The sequence below is a fragment of the Rhinopithecus bieti genome, unplaced genomic scaffold (assembly GCF_001698545.2).
Source record: "Rhinopithecus bieti isolate Rb0 unplaced genomic scaffold, ASM169854v2 scaffold_61298, whole genome shotgun sequence".
Taxonomy (NCBI): domain Eukaryota; kingdom Metazoa; phylum Chordata; class Mammalia; order Primates; family Cercopithecidae; genus Rhinopithecus; species Rhinopithecus bieti.
The window spans coordinates 1,265,415-1,282,673 of NW_016823727.1; the positions used below are offsets into that span (position 1 = coordinate 1,265,415).

Below are 17,259 nucleotides of genomic sequence, written 5' to 3' on the forward strand. Positions count from 1 at the left end.
AAAAAAAAAAAAAAAAAAAAAAAAAAATCTGATATATAGTCAGGGTCTCTCTATAAGGAAAACATGCTTTCTTTTAATAATAGTGATGATGATACATGTTGAAAGAATACAGAAACCTCCAGGAAGACTGTCCTTTGGTAGATTACAATAACTAGACCAAAACACCTCAACCCCTTTTCAGAAATTGATTTGTTGTTGTTTTTGATTTTTTTTTTTTTTTGAGAAAGGGCCTCATTTTGTCACCTAGGCTGGGGTGCCATGGTGTGATCTGGGCTCACTGCAACCTTGACCCCCTGGGCTCAAATGAGTCTTCCATCTCAGCGCCCCAACTTGCTGGGACTGCAGACATGGGCCACGACGCCTGGCTAATTTTTGGATTTTTTGTGGAAACAAGGTTTTACCTTATTGCTGAGACTGGTTTCGAACTCCTGAGCTCAAATGATCCGCCCACCTCAGCCTTCCAAAGTGTTAGGATTACAGGCGTGAGCCACCACCCCAGACAGTCTTTTATTTAATAGTCGTTTTGTTGATGACCACTGTCACTGCTACAGCAGCCTCGGGAGGAGATGCTTCCCTTTCTAACACTCTACCAGTTTTCCTCGGTGGGAATGCTACTGTCGTATTGTACTGAATAATCTTTGTGTGGGTTTCTAATGAGTAGTGCGTGGAGTTTGGCATCCCTGCCTCCTACCCACTGAAGACCAGTGGATCTTCCTGGTCATTGTGACAACCAAAAATTGTCTTTACACATGTTTACATGTCCCTAAGGGAGCACTGTGGCCCTGAGTTGAGAATAACTACAGCCCCAAACCTGACAAAATGCAAACTTTTTCCTTTAGACCTGGTTACAAAGATAACAAGGCTGGAGTACGGAAAAACACTTTGCTAAAAGGTAAAGGGTTAATAAAAAGAATAAAACACAGATAGGCCCATGAAGCTAATAACCCAGCTCACAAAATGACACTTGCAAATTCCTAAGATCTAGGATGCTTCCATGGGGCATTTCCCCCATTTCTAATTCATGCCTCTTGGAATCAGATTAAGAGACTGAGATCTGATCTTAGTCATTTCTCGTAATTTTCATTTCCTATATCAAGATCCTTTTCCCTCACAATCCTTTTCTCCAAGATAGTTTATACTTGAATGGTCCTTATCTTCCAGGTGAAATCTCATCCTTATCCTTGTAAACTTGAATAGGATAATCAAATCACAGCATAAAACAACCCTGACATTCATACTGTTAATAAACATGGTCTACAGTGTCTCTTTAGAGTCTTCTTTTAGCTCATTATTTCCCTATATATTGTTTTGACCAGGTTTTTGGTGGTGGTGGTGGTGTTTGGTTTGGTTTGGTTTTGCCTTCATTGAACCTTAGTTGACTGCCTACTCACAGTCAACTAAGCTCCTCCAGAGGTTGGTTGCTATAAACTAGCTATCTTGTCCCCTGGAATTGCTTAATGTTGCAAACTATTTGTTTCCATTGTAATTACTAAATGCACCTTTTGCTCCTGCCTCTTTCAGATGCCCTTGCTGTTGTTATAGAGGTAGCCAACCACGCCAATGACACCATGAAGCAAGGAGTAAGTGTCTTGTTATCAGTGGCTGGTGTGGTCTTGAACCTGAAAGCCCAGGCCTTCATATGCTTTCCATTGTCTTTCTGTAGGACAACTTTCAGAAACTTATGCAAATTCAGTACAGCTTAAATGGACACCATGAAATTGTGCAGCCTGGTCGGGTAAGCATTTTAGATTGCTTTTTGCAAACTTAATACGATGCATTTAGGTACCATCTGTATCTGTTTATCATTTCTGTTATAAAAATAGGTTGTTTTTGTTACTCTTCTCAGTCTTGATCACTTTATCCGTTCAAAACATTCATGATATAAGTCACTGTGACAATTGAATTAGGAATAAGCCCATTTGACCGGGCGCGGTGGCTCAAGCCTGTAATCCCAGCACTTTGGGAGGCCGAGACGGGCGGATCACGAGGTCAGGAGATGGAGACCATCCTGGCTAACACGTGAAACCCTGTCTCTACTAAAAAATACAAAAACTAGCAGGGCGAGGTGGCATGCGCCTGTAGTCCCAGCTACTCAGGAGGCTGAGGCAGGAGAATAGCATGAACCCGGGAGACGGAGCTTGCAGTGAGCTGAGATCCGGCCACTGCACTCCAGCCTGGGCGACAGAGCCAGACTCCGTCTCAAAAAAAAAAAAAGGAATAAGCCCATTCATGAAGTAAGTCCAATTAAATTAGGGGAGCGGCAAGGGACCCCACAGAGTATCTGATTTAATGGGATCGTTTTATTGTGTAATGCCAGCAACCTCACACAGTTTTGAAGACAATTTCATTTAAAATCTTTAATGTAAGAGAAGATGATGAAGGGAGGGAGGAAATTGGTATTTTGATCCTCCTTATATAGCACAAAAGTGGCCTAGGAAATGAAAGGAAAGTTACAAAATGCAGTTGTCAGGATGTTGGTTATGCTTCAGGATCAAGTACATGCTCAGTCAATTACATATCCCTCCATGCAGTATCCCTGGGGCCAGTATTGGATTTATCCAACCCTGCTGCTTGTCCGATTCCTAAATGATTTAAAGGTTTAAAATTAACTATGACTGTAAAAAAATCTCAAGGGAACTGTGGCTCCCCAGTCTGTCATGAAAAAAATTCTCGGGAAACAAAGTTGAAAAGGAGATTGTATTGTTGTGTTGTGATGGTAGGACTAAATGGGTGTGTTTGTATGAATCAGGTTTTTCTCAAAGAAGGAATTCTGATGAAGCTGTCTCGGAAAGTGATGCAACCTCGAATGTTTTTCCTGGTAAGAGGACTTGTGTAGCTCTGATTTGGCCGAGGTAGGGATAGTTGCTTAAGGAAAGGAGACGTTTATACATGGTAGATAAGCTTAGTACCTTCACATATCAGCCTTGGTGGCTTCTTTAACTGGCTATACTGCTTAATTGAATTTCAAGTATGGGAAATAAAGTCTGCTGTGATGCATAACCAGAAGATTATTTCCTTTTGGAATTTATTCCATTTCTAACTTGGAAAATTGTTCTAATCATTTATTTAGGCAGACTGTAATACCTTCATGGGATTTAGAATTCAAAAAACATTAAATCTGTTACAGAACTTGGAAATAAAGCACGTTTTCCAGAAATTGCCTTTTAAATTATATTCTAATAAAACATTGTAGGTAGTTCTAGTGTATATAGCAGAATATAAGTATTTTATTCAGAGAGCTATTAGCAAAGAGGTATTATTTATCCTTTAAGGTATTTATCTTTTAATCTTGTATCTTGTCAAAATCTTTGCAGTGGAAATGTGTTTCTTTACTTTGTCCCGTGAAATGTTTCTACTTTTCAGTTTAATGATGCCCTGCTGTATACAACACCAGTGCAGTCTGGAATGTATAAACTGAACAACATGCTCTCATTGGCTGGAATGAAGGTCTGTGCATCTGTTAGATGATTTGTTTTGTTTTGTTGTTTTGTTTTGTCTGAGACGGGGTCTCATTCTGTCACCCAGGCTGGAGTGCAGTGGTGCAATCTTGGCTCACTGCAACCTCCACCTCCTGGGTTCAAGTGATTCTTCTGCCTCAGTCTCCTAACTAACTGGGACTACAGGTGCCCACCACCACACCTGGCTAATTTTTGTATTTTCAGTAGAGACGGGTTTCACCATGTTGGCCAGGCTGGTCTTGAACTCCTGACCTCAAGTGATCAGCCCGCCTTGGCCTCCCAAAGTGCTGGGATTACATAGACGTGAGCCACCATGCCCACCCAGGTGATTTGTTTTTAAACCCAAATAAAGTCAGGTGTGGTGGCTCATGCCTATAATCCTAGCACTTTGGAAGTCTGAGGCCAGTGGATTACAAGGTCAGGAGTTCGAGATCAGCCTGACCAACGTGGTGAAACTCCATCTCTACTAAAAATACAGAAGAAAAAAAAAATTAGCCAGGCGTGGTGGCACATGCTTATAATCCCAGCTACTCAGGAGGCTGAGGCAGGAGAATCGCTTGAACCTGGGAGGCAGAGGTTTCAGTGAGCTGAGATCGTGCAACTGCACTCCAGCCAGAGCAACAGAGTGAGACTATCTCAAAAAAAAAAAAAAAAAAAAAAAAATAAAGGCTGGGCACAGTGGCTCACACCTGTAGTCCCAGCATTTTGGGAGGCCAAGAGAGGATGATAGCTTGAGCTCAAGAGTTAAGAGACCAGCCTAGGCAACGTAGTGAAACCCCCATCTCTATTAAAAATAACAACAACAAATATGTAATACACTTAGAGAAAATTCCCTAAGATAAACATCTTTCTTACATCCTTTATTTTTCTCTCTCTATATGTTACTGTTCATGCATTTGGTTTTTTTTGTTTTGTTTTGTTTCGTTTTTTTGTGACAGAGTCTCACTCTGTTGCCCAGGCTAGAGTGCAGTGGTGCGATCTCAGCTCACTGCAACCTCTGCCTCCTAGATTTAAGAGATTCTCCTGACTCAGCCTCCTGAGTAGCTGGGACTACAGGCTCAGCTAATTTTTGTATTTTTCGTAGAGATGGGGTTTCACTATGTCGACCAGGCTGGTCTCAAACTTCTGACCTCAAGTGATCCACCCACCTTCGCCTCCCAAAGTGCTGAGATTACAGGCGTGAGCCAGTGCACCCTGCCTGTTTATGCTTTTGATTATTCATTCATGTAGTCATTTGTTCACTCATGCATTAATTTATTCATAAGATATTTATTGAGAACTACTATAAACAAAACAGTAATGGGTTTGATGGAAAATACGAAGATAAGTTGAAGCATGATTCTTATTGTCTTTCCTCCCCCAGGGACTTAGCAACTAGTTGGGAAGATAGTACACTACACATAAATACCTATAAAGTAGACAGTAATGAGTATCACTGTAAAGGCACAATTACAGTTTTGGGAGTTCAGAAAATAAAGAACTTGCAGTGTTTGATGATCATGGTAGGGACTGGCCTGCAGCTTTTGAGAGCAGCTAGGAAAGAAGGAGAAAAGAGGAAGAGCCAGTGGACCTTAAAGTATAGGTCACATTTGGCCATGCTGAGATGTAGGGGAAAGGCATTCCAGGTGGAGGGCATATTGTGAGCAAAGTCCTGGAGGTGGGAAAGGTGGGCCAGCATGTGGGCTTTTTAATTCATCTGGAGCATAGAGTAGATGAAGGAGAATAGCAGTAGAGAAAGCTGGATAGGAAGGTTTGTCGTGGATGTCAGAGCTAGGGCCATTAGACTTCAGCTCATTGATACGGTTTTCAGTAGGATGAGTCAGCTCAAATTGTTGTGCTTTCTTCCAGGTCAGAAAACCTACCCAAGAGGCCTATCAGAATGAATTAAAGATTGAAAGTGTAGAACGTTCCTTCATTCTCTCAGCCAGGTAAGTTTTTTCTTCTCTTTTTTTTTTTTCCTCATTCTCAGTCTGCTTGCTAGGGAATGTCAGGAAAATTTTGGTTTTTGGTTTTTTTTTGATACAACATCTCACTCTGTCACCCAAGCTGGAGTGCAGTGGCACAATCACGGCTCACTGCAGCCTCCACCTCCATGGCCCAAGCAGTTCTCCCACCTCAGCCTCTTGAGTAGCTAGGACCACAGGCATGCACTACCATACCCGGCTAACTTAAAAAACATTTTTTTGTGTGCCTGGTGCGGTGACTCACGCCTGTAGTACCAGCACTTTGGGATGCCGAGCTGGGCGGATCACTTGAGGTCAGGAGTTTGGGACCAGCCTAGCCAACATGATTAAACCCCATCTCTACTAAAAATACAAAAATTAGCCAAGTACGGTGACAGGCACCTGTAGTCCCAGCTACTCAGGAGGCTGAGGCAGGAGAATTGCTTGAACCCAGGAGGCAGAGGTTGCAGTGAGCCAAGATCCCACCACTGCACTCCAGCCTACGTGACAGAGAGAGATTCTGTCTCAAAAAAAAAAAAAAAATTTTTTTTTTGTAGAGATGTGGTCTCCGTATGTTCCCCAGGCTGATCTTGAACTCCTGAGCTCATGCAGTCTTCCCGCCTTGGCCTCCCAAAGTGCTGAGATTACAGGTGTGAGTCACTGTGCCTGGCCTATTTTAAGAATATATAAAAATAGATTTTGTCAGTATAACAGGGTCAGATATTGCCAGCAGTTTTTGCATTTAGGCTAACACTGACTTCTTGTTTCTTCTTTTTCTTCTTTCCCAATACCGTGCAGTTTTACTCTTGATTTACCACGCAAGGAAGTGGCTGAGAGCTGAGGCAATAGTATGCTAGAAGCACAGAGATTAAAATGTTCTTCTGAACAGAATAACAATGGTGAAAGTGCTTTGCTGATCATTTTTTTAAATGACTATTTCAGATTGTGTATGTGTGTGTGTTTTTTTTTTTTTTTTTTTTGAGAGAGAGTCTTGCTCTGTCGCCCAGGCTGGAGTGCAGTGGCCGGATCTCAGCTCACTGCAAGCTCCGCCTCCCGGGATCACGCCATTCTCCTGCCTCAGCCTTCCGAGTAGCTGGGACTACAGGTGTCCGCCACCTCGCCCTGCTAGTTTTTTGTATTTTTTTAGTAGAGACGGGGTTTCACCATGTTAGCCAGGATGGTCTCGATCTCCTGACCTCATGATCCGCCCGTCTCAGCCTCCCAAAGTGCTGGGATTACAGGCTTGAGCCACCGCACCCGGCCTCAGATTGTTTTTAAGAACAACTAGTGCTTTATAGGTTATTAGGAAATTTGTATGTGTCACTTAAAGGTTCTAACAAATCTATGAGGTAGGTGTAATCTCCTATTAAAAGTAAGGAAACTAAATTACAGATAAATGGAGTTGCTGTCTTACGGATACATAGTTGACACAGCCAGGATGCAAACTGAAGTCTTTTGCTTTAAATCCGTTGTTATGAACTGGGTGCAGTAGCTCACGCCTGTGGTCAAGCACTTTGGAAGACCAAGGCAGGTGGATTACCTGAGGTCAGGAGTTTGAGACCAGCCTGGCCAACATGGTGAAACCCCATCTCTGCTAAAAATACAAAAAAATTAGCCAGACATGGTGGCATGTTCCTGTAATCCCAGCTACTCGGGAGGCTGAGGCAGGAGAATCACTTGAACCCGGGTGGTGGAGGTTGCAGTGAACCGAGATCACTCCACTGCACTCCAGCCTGGGTGACTGAATGAGACTCCGTCTCCGAAAGAAGGGAGGGAGGGAGGGAAAAGAAATCCATTGTTATTTATGATACCACCTTGCCCCATACCGGAACCTGCAGTGACTTAATATATTACCATAATGTAATTCAAGTGCTAAGGAAACCTGAAACTCTATGACTCATAAAAATACATTATTGAGTTACTGACTGAGTGGCGGAAGTGGGTATTTAGGAAGGTTTGACTAGTGAAGGGAGAGATGCCAATAGTCATAGCATGCTCCACTGCACAATCTAAATAATGAGACACGCTCTTCTCAGATTTAACCTTTGATCTAATAAAAATAGAAGCAAATGCTTTTATAACACTTACTGTATGCCAGGCACTGTCATAAAGACCTTATGTGTAGTACTTCATTTCATCTTCACAGCAACCTGTTGAGGCAAGTTGTTATTATTATAACCATTCTATGCTGAGAAAAGCCACTAATCTATACTAGCAGAGCCAGGATTTGAACCCAGGTAGTCTGTTTCCAATTGTCCATACCACTAAAATCAGCTAGGATCTTAGGAGCAGATGGAGTAGTGGCCAGAATCATGTATTACTCTGTATCAGTCACAGTGCTCATGTTCTGTTTTCTATTTATTTTCTAAGTTCCATGATAACTTTGTAGGGTGAGTATTATCTTGATCTTCCAGATTAGAAAAATGGAGGCTCAGAGAGGTTCAATAACACATCTAAGGTTACATGAGTAGTAAGCAATGGAGCTGTGATTTGAACCTAGGTGTTTCTGACAACCTTTATAATTTTACTTATGTCTATGAATGTCAAGGACTCAAACCAAATGTCTGATTTCCCAAAATCAGAGGACGAGAAGAGTCATCCTGGGGTGTGTTACTCCTCTGAAATGCAATAACCACTGCTGCCTGACATACAGGATGACAGGAGAAGACAAATACCTGTGTGCAGTGTTTGTCAAATGCTGTGTAGCTACCAGTCAGAACAAGCAAAGCTCTTGGGGGTACCTGAAGCATCCACCAGATACCAATATTTAGAGAGTGCAGGTAAACTCTCGATCACTTGGCATTGTGACTTTTTTCTTTCTTTTGTTTTCCTTTTTTTTGAGACAGGGTCTCACTCTGTTGCCTAGACTGGAGTACAGTGGCACGATCTCGGCTGACTGCAGCCTCTGCCTCCCAGGTTCAAGCGATTCTTGTGTCTCAGCCTCCCAAGTAGCTGGGATTATAGGCATGTGCCACCACACCCAGCTAAGTTTTGTATTTTTAGTAGAGACAGGGTTTCACCATGTTGCCCAGGCTGGTCTTGAACTCCGAACCTCAAGTGATCTGCCTGCCTCAGCCTCTCAAAGTGCTGGGATTACAGGTGTGAGTCACCATGTCTGGCCATCTTTTTAAATTTTAAAATAGAGATGAGGTTTCACCGTGTTAGCCAGGCTGGTCTTGAACTCCTGATCTCAGGTGATCCACCTGCCTCAGCCTCCCAAAGTGCTACAGGCAGGATTGCGTTCAGCCCTTTTTTCATTTTTGAGGGATAGAGGAGTTTGAACAAAAGTTCAAAGAACAAGGCCGGGCGAAGTGGCTCACGCCTGTAATCCCAGCACTTTGGGAGGCCGAGGCGGGTGGATCACGAAATCAGGAGATCGAGACCATCCTGGCCAACATGGTGAAACCCTGTCTCTACTAAAAATACAAAAATTAGTCGGGTGTGGTGGCACGTACCTGTAGTCCCAGCTACTCAGGAGGCTGAGGCAGGAGAATTGCTTGAACCTGGGAAGCGGAGGTTGCAGTGAACCAAGATCACACCACTGCACTCCAGCCTCAAAAAAGGAAAGAAAGAAAGAAAGTTCAAAGAACATTAAGACCCCCATGTATCAGGTTCCCAGTGAGTGCTTGAGCTTGGTTCTTAAAATCAAGAAAGTTATTTTCAAAATTCCCCAAGGAGGAAATGCCTATATGAAAAGGTCAAGTTTTTTTTTTTTTTTTTTTTGAGACAGGGTCTTCGCTCTTGTCACCCAGGCTCTGGGTTGCTGTGTGCCATGATCTCAGCTCTATGTCCAAGCTCTCGCCTCCCGGGTTTACGACTTATTCTCCTGTCCTCAGGTCCTCCTCAGATCCAGCTGGATACATGGCCGCTCGGCCACCTCGCCCAGCTGTTTTTTGTCCTAGTTTTTTAGTAGAGACGGGGTGTTCACCGCTGTTTAGCCAGGGATGGTCTCGACTCTCCTGACCTCGCGATCCGCCTCGTCTCGGCCCTCCCAAAGCTTACTAGGATTACAGGTCCTTTGAGCCGGCCCGGCCGAAAAGTCAAGTTTTAATTGCACTTCTGTTTCCCAAGTAAAATGAGCCTTGGTGAAAACAGTAATCTATTTTATTAAGATTAACTAATTCAGGAAATTATAGTAAATGTTTCTTTCTTTGGTTGTCAGGTAAATACCTGGATGTTCATGATTTCCAGATCAGTACCAGACAGGTGTAATGAACAGCTCTGATCAAGGTTTATATTTATGTAACTTTTTTTTTTCCTTTTTGTGACAGAGTCTTGCTTTGTCGCCCAGGAGTGCAGTGACGCAATCTCGACTCACGGCAACCTCCACCTCCTGGGTTCGAGCAATTCTCCTGCCCTAGCATTCCAAGTCACTGGGACCACAGGTGTGCACCACCACACCTGGCTAAATTTTTTTTGGATTTTTAGTAGAGACGGAGTTTCACCATGTTGGCCAGGCTGGTCTTGGAACTCCTGACCTCAAGTGATCTGCTCACCTTGGCCTCCCAAAGTGCTGGGATTACAGCCATGAGCCACCATGCCCAGCAACATAACTGTTTCCCTTCTTCTTATCCATCAGGGTGGTAACCCTCTCTTCCGCTGTCAGCTGGAGAGAGAGAACTACCCCGCGAATCTCATCCAGGTTGCTGCTAGTGGTAGCTGGGTAGACAGCTTCAGTTTCTTATCAGGAGCAAAAATAAACACCACAAGCTCTCACACCCATTCCTTTTCTTCCATCTCGGAAGGATCCAGCATGCCCAACAAGATGGCAAGGTCCTTCCTGATCCTTACCATCAATGACGGTAAAAGGGCATTTTTCTGTTGGCTCATCACTGTCGTAAGCATTGATATCCTTGCAAGATGTTCCTCAGCACTGTCTGTTACAAGGGCAATCAACTTCACATTGCTCTTGGTGAATTCTGGTGCCAGCTTTGCAGCTCTGCCAAGCTCCATGGTGTAAACTGGTGTAGAGTCCTGAGGGTGGGAAAAAAGAATGCCACAGGAGTCTCCTAGAAAGTCGTGGGAACAGATACAGCCAACAGTGCTGTATCAGCCAACAGTGCCTCAAAGTTGGGAGTCTTGTTGCCAAGAAGCAGCCCTCTGTGGATGGCAGCAGTAGTAACATGAGTGGGTGAGACGGTGTAGCCACGGCAGCAAGCGGCCAGCTGGTCCAGGCAATGTTTGTCTTTTTGTTAGTAGTCTGGGGCTCAGTGATAAGCAGTGATAACTGAGAGCAATCATTGCTGAGTCTAACTTTAGTGATGAGAGGAAGTCATTGTTTGGAGACTGGCAGATGGAGAGCAATTAGGGAAGGAGACTGTCCACTATCAACCATTCGACAAATGTTTACTGGGCATCACCTACCCTGTCCAGGAGCTGGGGATGTGCAATCCCTGCCTTTAAGGATAAGCCTTTATTCTAAAGTGGGAGATACACAATAATCGGGTTTATATATATATGCACATATAAATAATTTGGAGTGTTCAGTGTTATAAAGAAGAATAAAGTAGGCTGAGCAGATAGAAAGTGATGAGGTCAAGAACTTTTATGGGGTGAGGGGGGATCAGAAAAGTTATCTCTGAGGAGCATCAGAGACCAGAAGCAAATCCTAGATGGAAGGAACAGCAAGAACAAAAGACATACCAGGGAGGTATGTAAGGGTGTAGTATGTTAAAGAAACAGCAAGACATCCAGTATAGGTAGAGCCTAGTACTCCGGGGAGAGCCTAGTACTCCCCTAGTACCAGGGGAGATTAAATGTGACTTACAGTTTGGGGGCAAGAGGTGGGGGCCACCCATAGTAAGATCATTGCATTTTTAAGAGTTTTCAGCTAAGTGATAATATCTATTTTATATTTGTAAAAGATCACACCGGCTTCTTTGTAGAAGACAGACCATCAGGAGACTAGAGTAGAAGTTGGGCAACCAGGTAGTGAGTGGGCAGTAGATGATGGTGTGTCTTGGTTTACAATGATGAACAATGGTATGAATCAGAAAAAGCCCAATAATGGGCTGAATGTGGGCTCTGCAGGAGAAATAATTGAACTGGAAAGTTCTCGATAAAGGAAAAATAAATTTCCAAGGGAGGATCAAGCTGGCATGAGGGAAAGAGAGCTAAGGCATATTGAATGTCATTGGTATGCCATGCTCTCCTTCCATATTCCTCCAACCAGTTAGTCTGGTACTGCATCCCATATTAAAGGGGGTAAGGAGGCCTCATCCCTATTAAGTCTCTCCATCCCCTCCCACCAACACACTGCGTGCTCTGTCAGCACAGATCTGCGTGTGACTCCATGCATGCCAGCCAACTCCACCGCTGTCTGCCTTCCACAGGTGTTACCTCCACCTGCAGTTCATCCCTTTGTTCAGTAAGGAGTATGGAGCCTCTACCTTGGGCCAGGCATTGTGCTGGGCATCAGGACATAGTAGATTAAAAATTAAAAGGGTCAAGTTGGGTGCAGTGGCTCATGCCTGTAATCCCAACACTTTGAGAGGCCAAGGCAGACGGACCACTTGAGGTCAGGAGTTTAAGACCAGCCTGGCCAACATGGTGAAACCCCATTTAATATTTTATACTAAAAATATAAAAATTAGCTGGGCATAGTGGTATACGCCTGTAATCCCAACTACTCAGGAGGCTGAGGCAGGAGACTTGCTTGAACTTGGGAGGTAGAAGTTACAGTGAGCCGAGATCGTACTACTGCACTCCAGTCTGGGCAACAGAGCGAGACTCTGTCTCAAAAAAAAAAAAAGAAAAGAAAAAGAAAACTTAAAAGGGCCCTTCCTTCACTGAGCTGACATTCCATGGAGGAGGACATGCACTTAGCTAATATTAACACAATTAAGTATTGGGTGATTAAATTATGCACAGAAAAAGTACCGGGGGCTAGGAGGCTGTAAAGCAAAGCACCTTAAACTACAATGGGGAGGAGAGGGCAGCCTCTTCCCTACAACCCTTGCTGTTTATATTGACTTAGGAAAGATAAGTAGGAGTCAGAGGGGCAAAGAGGAAAAAGGAAGAGCCTCCTGGTCATTAGGAGCACTGTGTACAAAGGTCCTTAGGTGAGAAGGGGCATGACATATTAAGAGAATTGGAAGGCCAGAGTGGCATGAGCTCAAGAATGAGAAGGAGAATGACCCAGGACAAGCCTGGAGGGACAGGTGACTTAGATGCTGCAGAACCATCTTGTGGGATTTGCTCTTTAGCCTAAGAGCCACAGAGAGCCACTGAAAGGCTTATACAAGGGAATGATGTGATCAGATTGGCATTTTTTAAAGAGTTTATGGCTGCTACATGGAATATGGTTTGGGAGGTGGCCTAAAGGAGGGGACTGATTGGACACAGGGTATAAGAGGAGTTCTTCAGAGGAGACTCTAGCATATACTATGAATTGGGAGGTGGTACCATGCACTGTGACAGGGAGCACTGGGAGAGGAGCAGCTTTAGGGGAGAGATTGGGAGTTGAGTTTCAAGTGTGCATGTAGAATGTAAGGTGCCTATGCAACATCCAAATGCAGCCATCAAGGGGCAGTTTCTCTAAGGATCTGGATTTCAGAGGGGAGTTGGGGCCAGAGGCATATATTTGGGCACCATCAGCTTAGAGATGACCACACCTGGCAGACTGAATGAGGGTACACAGAGAGACAGAGTGCCCTGCCAAACTCCTGTAACTCTTCAAGCCCTAACTTTGTCATCACCTTTGCAAAGCCATCCCTGCTACTTACATGAGGTAATTTACTACTTCTATGTTATTTATCTACATTTGTTACATCATATGTTAATTACATGTTTCACCTCAATTCAGTGTGCATCCTTACGAGTGAGGTATATTTTGTGTGCCCAGTTCTTGGCTTAGGTCCTGGCTTTGTAGGCTCCTAGTGAACATTACTCACAAATCAAAGTGATGTGGCCTTTGAACCTCAGAGGCATCCTGTAGTTAGTCCAAGTAGTAAATGGTGTGGCATGGTCGAACAACCCCAAATCCTTTCTATTGAAGAGTTTTTAACCTTTTTTTTTTTTTTTTTTTTTGAGACAGAGTCTCACTTTGTTGCCCAGGCTGGAGTGCAGTAGCACGATCTCAGCTCATTGCAACCACCACCTCCCAGATTCAGGTGATTCTCCTGCCTCAGCCTCCTGAGTAGCTGTGACTACAGGTGCACACCACCATGCCTGGCTAATTTTTGTATTCTTAGTAGAGACGGGGTTTTGCCATGTTGGCCAGGCTGGTCTCAAACTCCTGACCTCAGGTGATCTGCTCTCCTTGGCCTCCCACAGTGCTGGGATTACAGGCATGAGCCACCATGCCTGGCCAGGTTTTTAACCCTTGGCAGTTCATCGCAGTCATTGGGAAAGTGGTACTTACTGGACACAAATCTGCTTTCTTGTACTATACACATTCTATAAAGAAAATAATACTTGACTTAACAGTTTTTCAGTTTGAAGAAGATGCTGATTCTTCTGCTAATCATGTTACAAAAGGAGACTAGAATATCTCCACTGGATGCTGCGGGCAAATGTGTGTGGTCTGTGAGAAATGTGTTATCAAGAGCTGGTAAACATTGTCTTGGCAGAACCCCACACAGGAGAGAGCCAGGAATGATTAAATGAAAGAACAGCATATGTGACATGATTTGCACAGTTGAATCACATTCCACATGCTCCCCGGGTTCCAGAAGAATCCAACAGCAATTCTAAAATTTACCATCTGCCTCTCTACTTTCTGTTACTCTTCTGGTGAGGAGTCGGGGAGGGAGGGAGAGATGGTAATTTTTTATGAATGTTTGCTTGGAACCCTTAGCATGTATTCTCATCATGTAGTTCTGCAGAGAACATGAGCAGAGGCTAGCAGTGACCTGGTGGTGAGAGGTTCAGTCCTTAACTACACTTGGGTTTAATACCAGCTCATCACTTAGTAGTCTGTTGTCTATAAAGCAAATTATGAAACGTTACTAATTCTCAGTTTCCTTACCTGTAAATGGTGAAGGTGGGTGGTGATGTTGTAGTTGGGGGCAGGGGGTGTAAGATCCAATGTATATTCCATGGGGAAGCTCTGAGGGTGAGACATGGTGACATTTGCTAAGCATTTAGCAGAGCTGGCTGACGTAGTAACTGTTAAATGGCATCCAGTTTTGGAAGTAATGCTACAATAGTAGCGGTAAATAAGGCAGGGTTTTGTTTGGTTTAGAGAGAAAGGGGTTGTTTTTTGTTGTTCTTCGTATATAACGAAAATTTGAGAAATGTGTTTCAAAATTTTATTTGTAAACTGGATTTCTACCTTTTTTAATCCATGTGAATGAACATTCTAAATGGCACTCAAGCCATGGATTAGGGAGGTGCTTTCTGAGAATGATGATTGTAGGCAAGGTGAGTGGTTTCTATTCTTGACCTGCCCTGGGTTCTCTGAAATACAGCAACATATGTCTATATGTACCATTATTAATGGCGGAATTTTTTATTTTAGAAACACTGTTTAAGAGTTCAAATATACTTAAAATTAGGGCAAATAATACCAAAAACTGCATATTCAGTCACCAAAACTAAAAATAATGATCAAGATTTTGCCACTGATTTTCCTGTTTCGTAATTTTCTATTTTAAAACAAATTGCAGATATCAGGTCATTTTACTTCTGCCTTTCTTTCTTTCTTTTTTTTTTTGTGTGACAGTGTCTTGCTCTGTCACCCAGGCTGGAGTGCAGTGGCACTATCTCAGCTCACTACAACCTCCACCTCCTTGGTTCAAGCAATTCTCCTGCCTCAGCCCCCCGAGTAGCTGGGATTATAGGCATGCACCACCACACCCGGCTAAGTTTTGTATTTTTAGTAGAGACAGGGTTTCACCATGTTGGCCAGGCTGGTCTCGAACCCCTGAGCTCAAATGATCCACCCACCTTAGCCTCCCAAAGTGTTGGGATTACAGGCGTAAGCCACCGTGCCTGGCCGATTTTACTTCTGTATACCTCAAAATCCCTTTCTAAATTAAACTACAGACTTTTTTTTTTTTTTTTTTAATGCAGTCACAGTCCCATTCTGATCAATTTTGTTTTATTATGATGGAGTTTTAATTATTTATTAAAGTCTTTCTCTCGTTCCCTCTCCCTTCCTCTTTTCTGCTCTTTCTCTACTGTGTATATATAGATTTATATATTTATTTTTATTTATAATACCTAACATGTGCCTCTCAGTTTTAAACATACAAAACAAAATGTAAACAGTGGTTTCGTAAGTATGCTGATACCAGTAATAATTTGGAGTTAGCATGGTTTTGGGAAAGAGGCATGGCTGGAAAAACAGAGAAAAAAAAATACCCTTGTCTGACCAAGCTTGCCCCTGTTTAGCCCATTCCCATCTGGCGCTGAATGAAAAGATATTTCCTGATGAGCTGGATGAGCTGGGTGGGGACAGAGAACTTGGTGGGTGAAATAGGTAGAGAAGCCCTAACAACAACTGCTGCCTTTCCCATGTGAACGGCTTTGTCAACATCTGCTTTCTAATACAAAAAAATATGTTCCCTTCACCCCAGTGCCCTTTCTAGAAAGTTTTAGTAATTAGTAATCTAAAGATATTTAGTATTCTATGCTATAAATTGGAATTTGAAACTTGACCTATTAGAATCTTTTAAAATTCTAGTATGATGTCTTAAGAAACTCCCTGGCTGTATAAATAATCATAATTATTAATTGTACAATTATCCTGTAAACCAAACCAAAAGTATTTCCAAATTGAGGAGAGTTCAAAAGCTATTTAATATAAAGCAGAACTTTTGGAAAGAAAAAATAAGCATCGTATTTGCTAAAATGCATCATGGGTTCTTTGTTGTCTGTTCTGATGATCTGTTCACTAAACCTCAGAGTTGCTGCTTTTTTGACTAGTGTTGTTGGAGGGTGGTGGGATCTGTTGCCATGGGAGAAAGAAAAGAAGAAAAAGGCAAAAAAACAAAAGCTGACATCTGGTTGATGAAACCTTTTGCCCCCAACAGTTCTGCCACAGAAAGGGATGAATGGCTAGAAGCGATTTCCAGGGCAATAGAAGAGTATGCCAAGAAAAGAATCACCTTCTGTCCTAGTAGGAGTCTTGATGAGGTATTGTCTTCTTCTTTTTTTTTTCCCCAGTGCATTTCAAAGTTTTTACCTTAAACATTTCACAGGGGTTTAGGAAAGCAACATGTGTTTCAGAGAATGATTGGACTGCACATCAGAGAGTTACTCTACAGATTAATGTCTAATTTCAGCACTGAAAGTTTATCCTTCTATTAATGTCTCACTGCAAGTCTGTGATAGCATCTAGCATATTCATGTATTTTCTCAGCTATAAAACTTCATTGTAGGAAATTTAGAAAATACGAAATAGTTTAAGGTTCAACTAATCAGCTGCCATCCCATTACCACAATCATCTTTTTAAGTTAATTTTGCATTAGAAGATTTTTAGATTGTAGCTAAACTTAGTATTCTGAGCACATGAAAATATAATAACCCATATTTCTTTTCTTTTCTTTTCTTTTTTTTTTTTTGAGATGGAATTTCGCTCTTGTTGCCGAGGCTGGAGTGCAACCTCTGCCTCCTGGGTTCAAGTGTTCTCCTGCCTCACTCTCCCAAGCAGCTGGGATTACAGGCATGCACCACCACACCAGGCTAATTTTATATTTTTAGTAGAGATGGGGTTTCACCATGTTGGCCAGGCTGGTCTCAAACTCCTAACCTCAGGTTTTCCACCTGCCTCAGCCTCCCAAAGTGCTGAGATTACAGGTGTGAGCCACTGTGCCTGGCCAATAGCCCATATTTATTTATTTCCTTCCTTCCTTTCTTCCTTCCTCCCTCCCTCCCTCCCTCCCTCCCTCCCTCCTCTCTCTCTCTCTCTCTC

The 17,259-nt window shown here is 43.0% G+C and overlaps 1 protein-coding gene across 1 annotated transcript in view; it reads left to right on the forward strand.

Moving 5' to 3' along the window:
• FGD6 (FYVE, RhoGEF and PH domain containing 6) overlaps nt 1–17,259 on the forward strand; it is a 144,308-nt gene that overhangs the window by 110,023 nt on the left and 17,026 nt on the right. The window contains exons 10-15 of the mRNA XM_017861741.1: nt 1,522–1,580; nt 1,664–1,735; nt 2,750–2,818; nt 3,364–3,447; nt 5,307–5,386; nt 16,378–16,480. Coding sequence (XP_017717230.1) covers nt 1,522–1,580; nt 1,664–1,735; nt 2,750–2,818; nt 3,364–3,447; nt 5,307–5,386; nt 16,378–16,480 — 467 coding nt within the window. The remainder of the gene's footprint in view (nt 1–1,521; nt 1,581–1,663; nt 1,736–2,749; nt 2,819–3,363; nt 3,448–5,306; nt 5,387–16,377; nt 16,481–17,259) is intronic.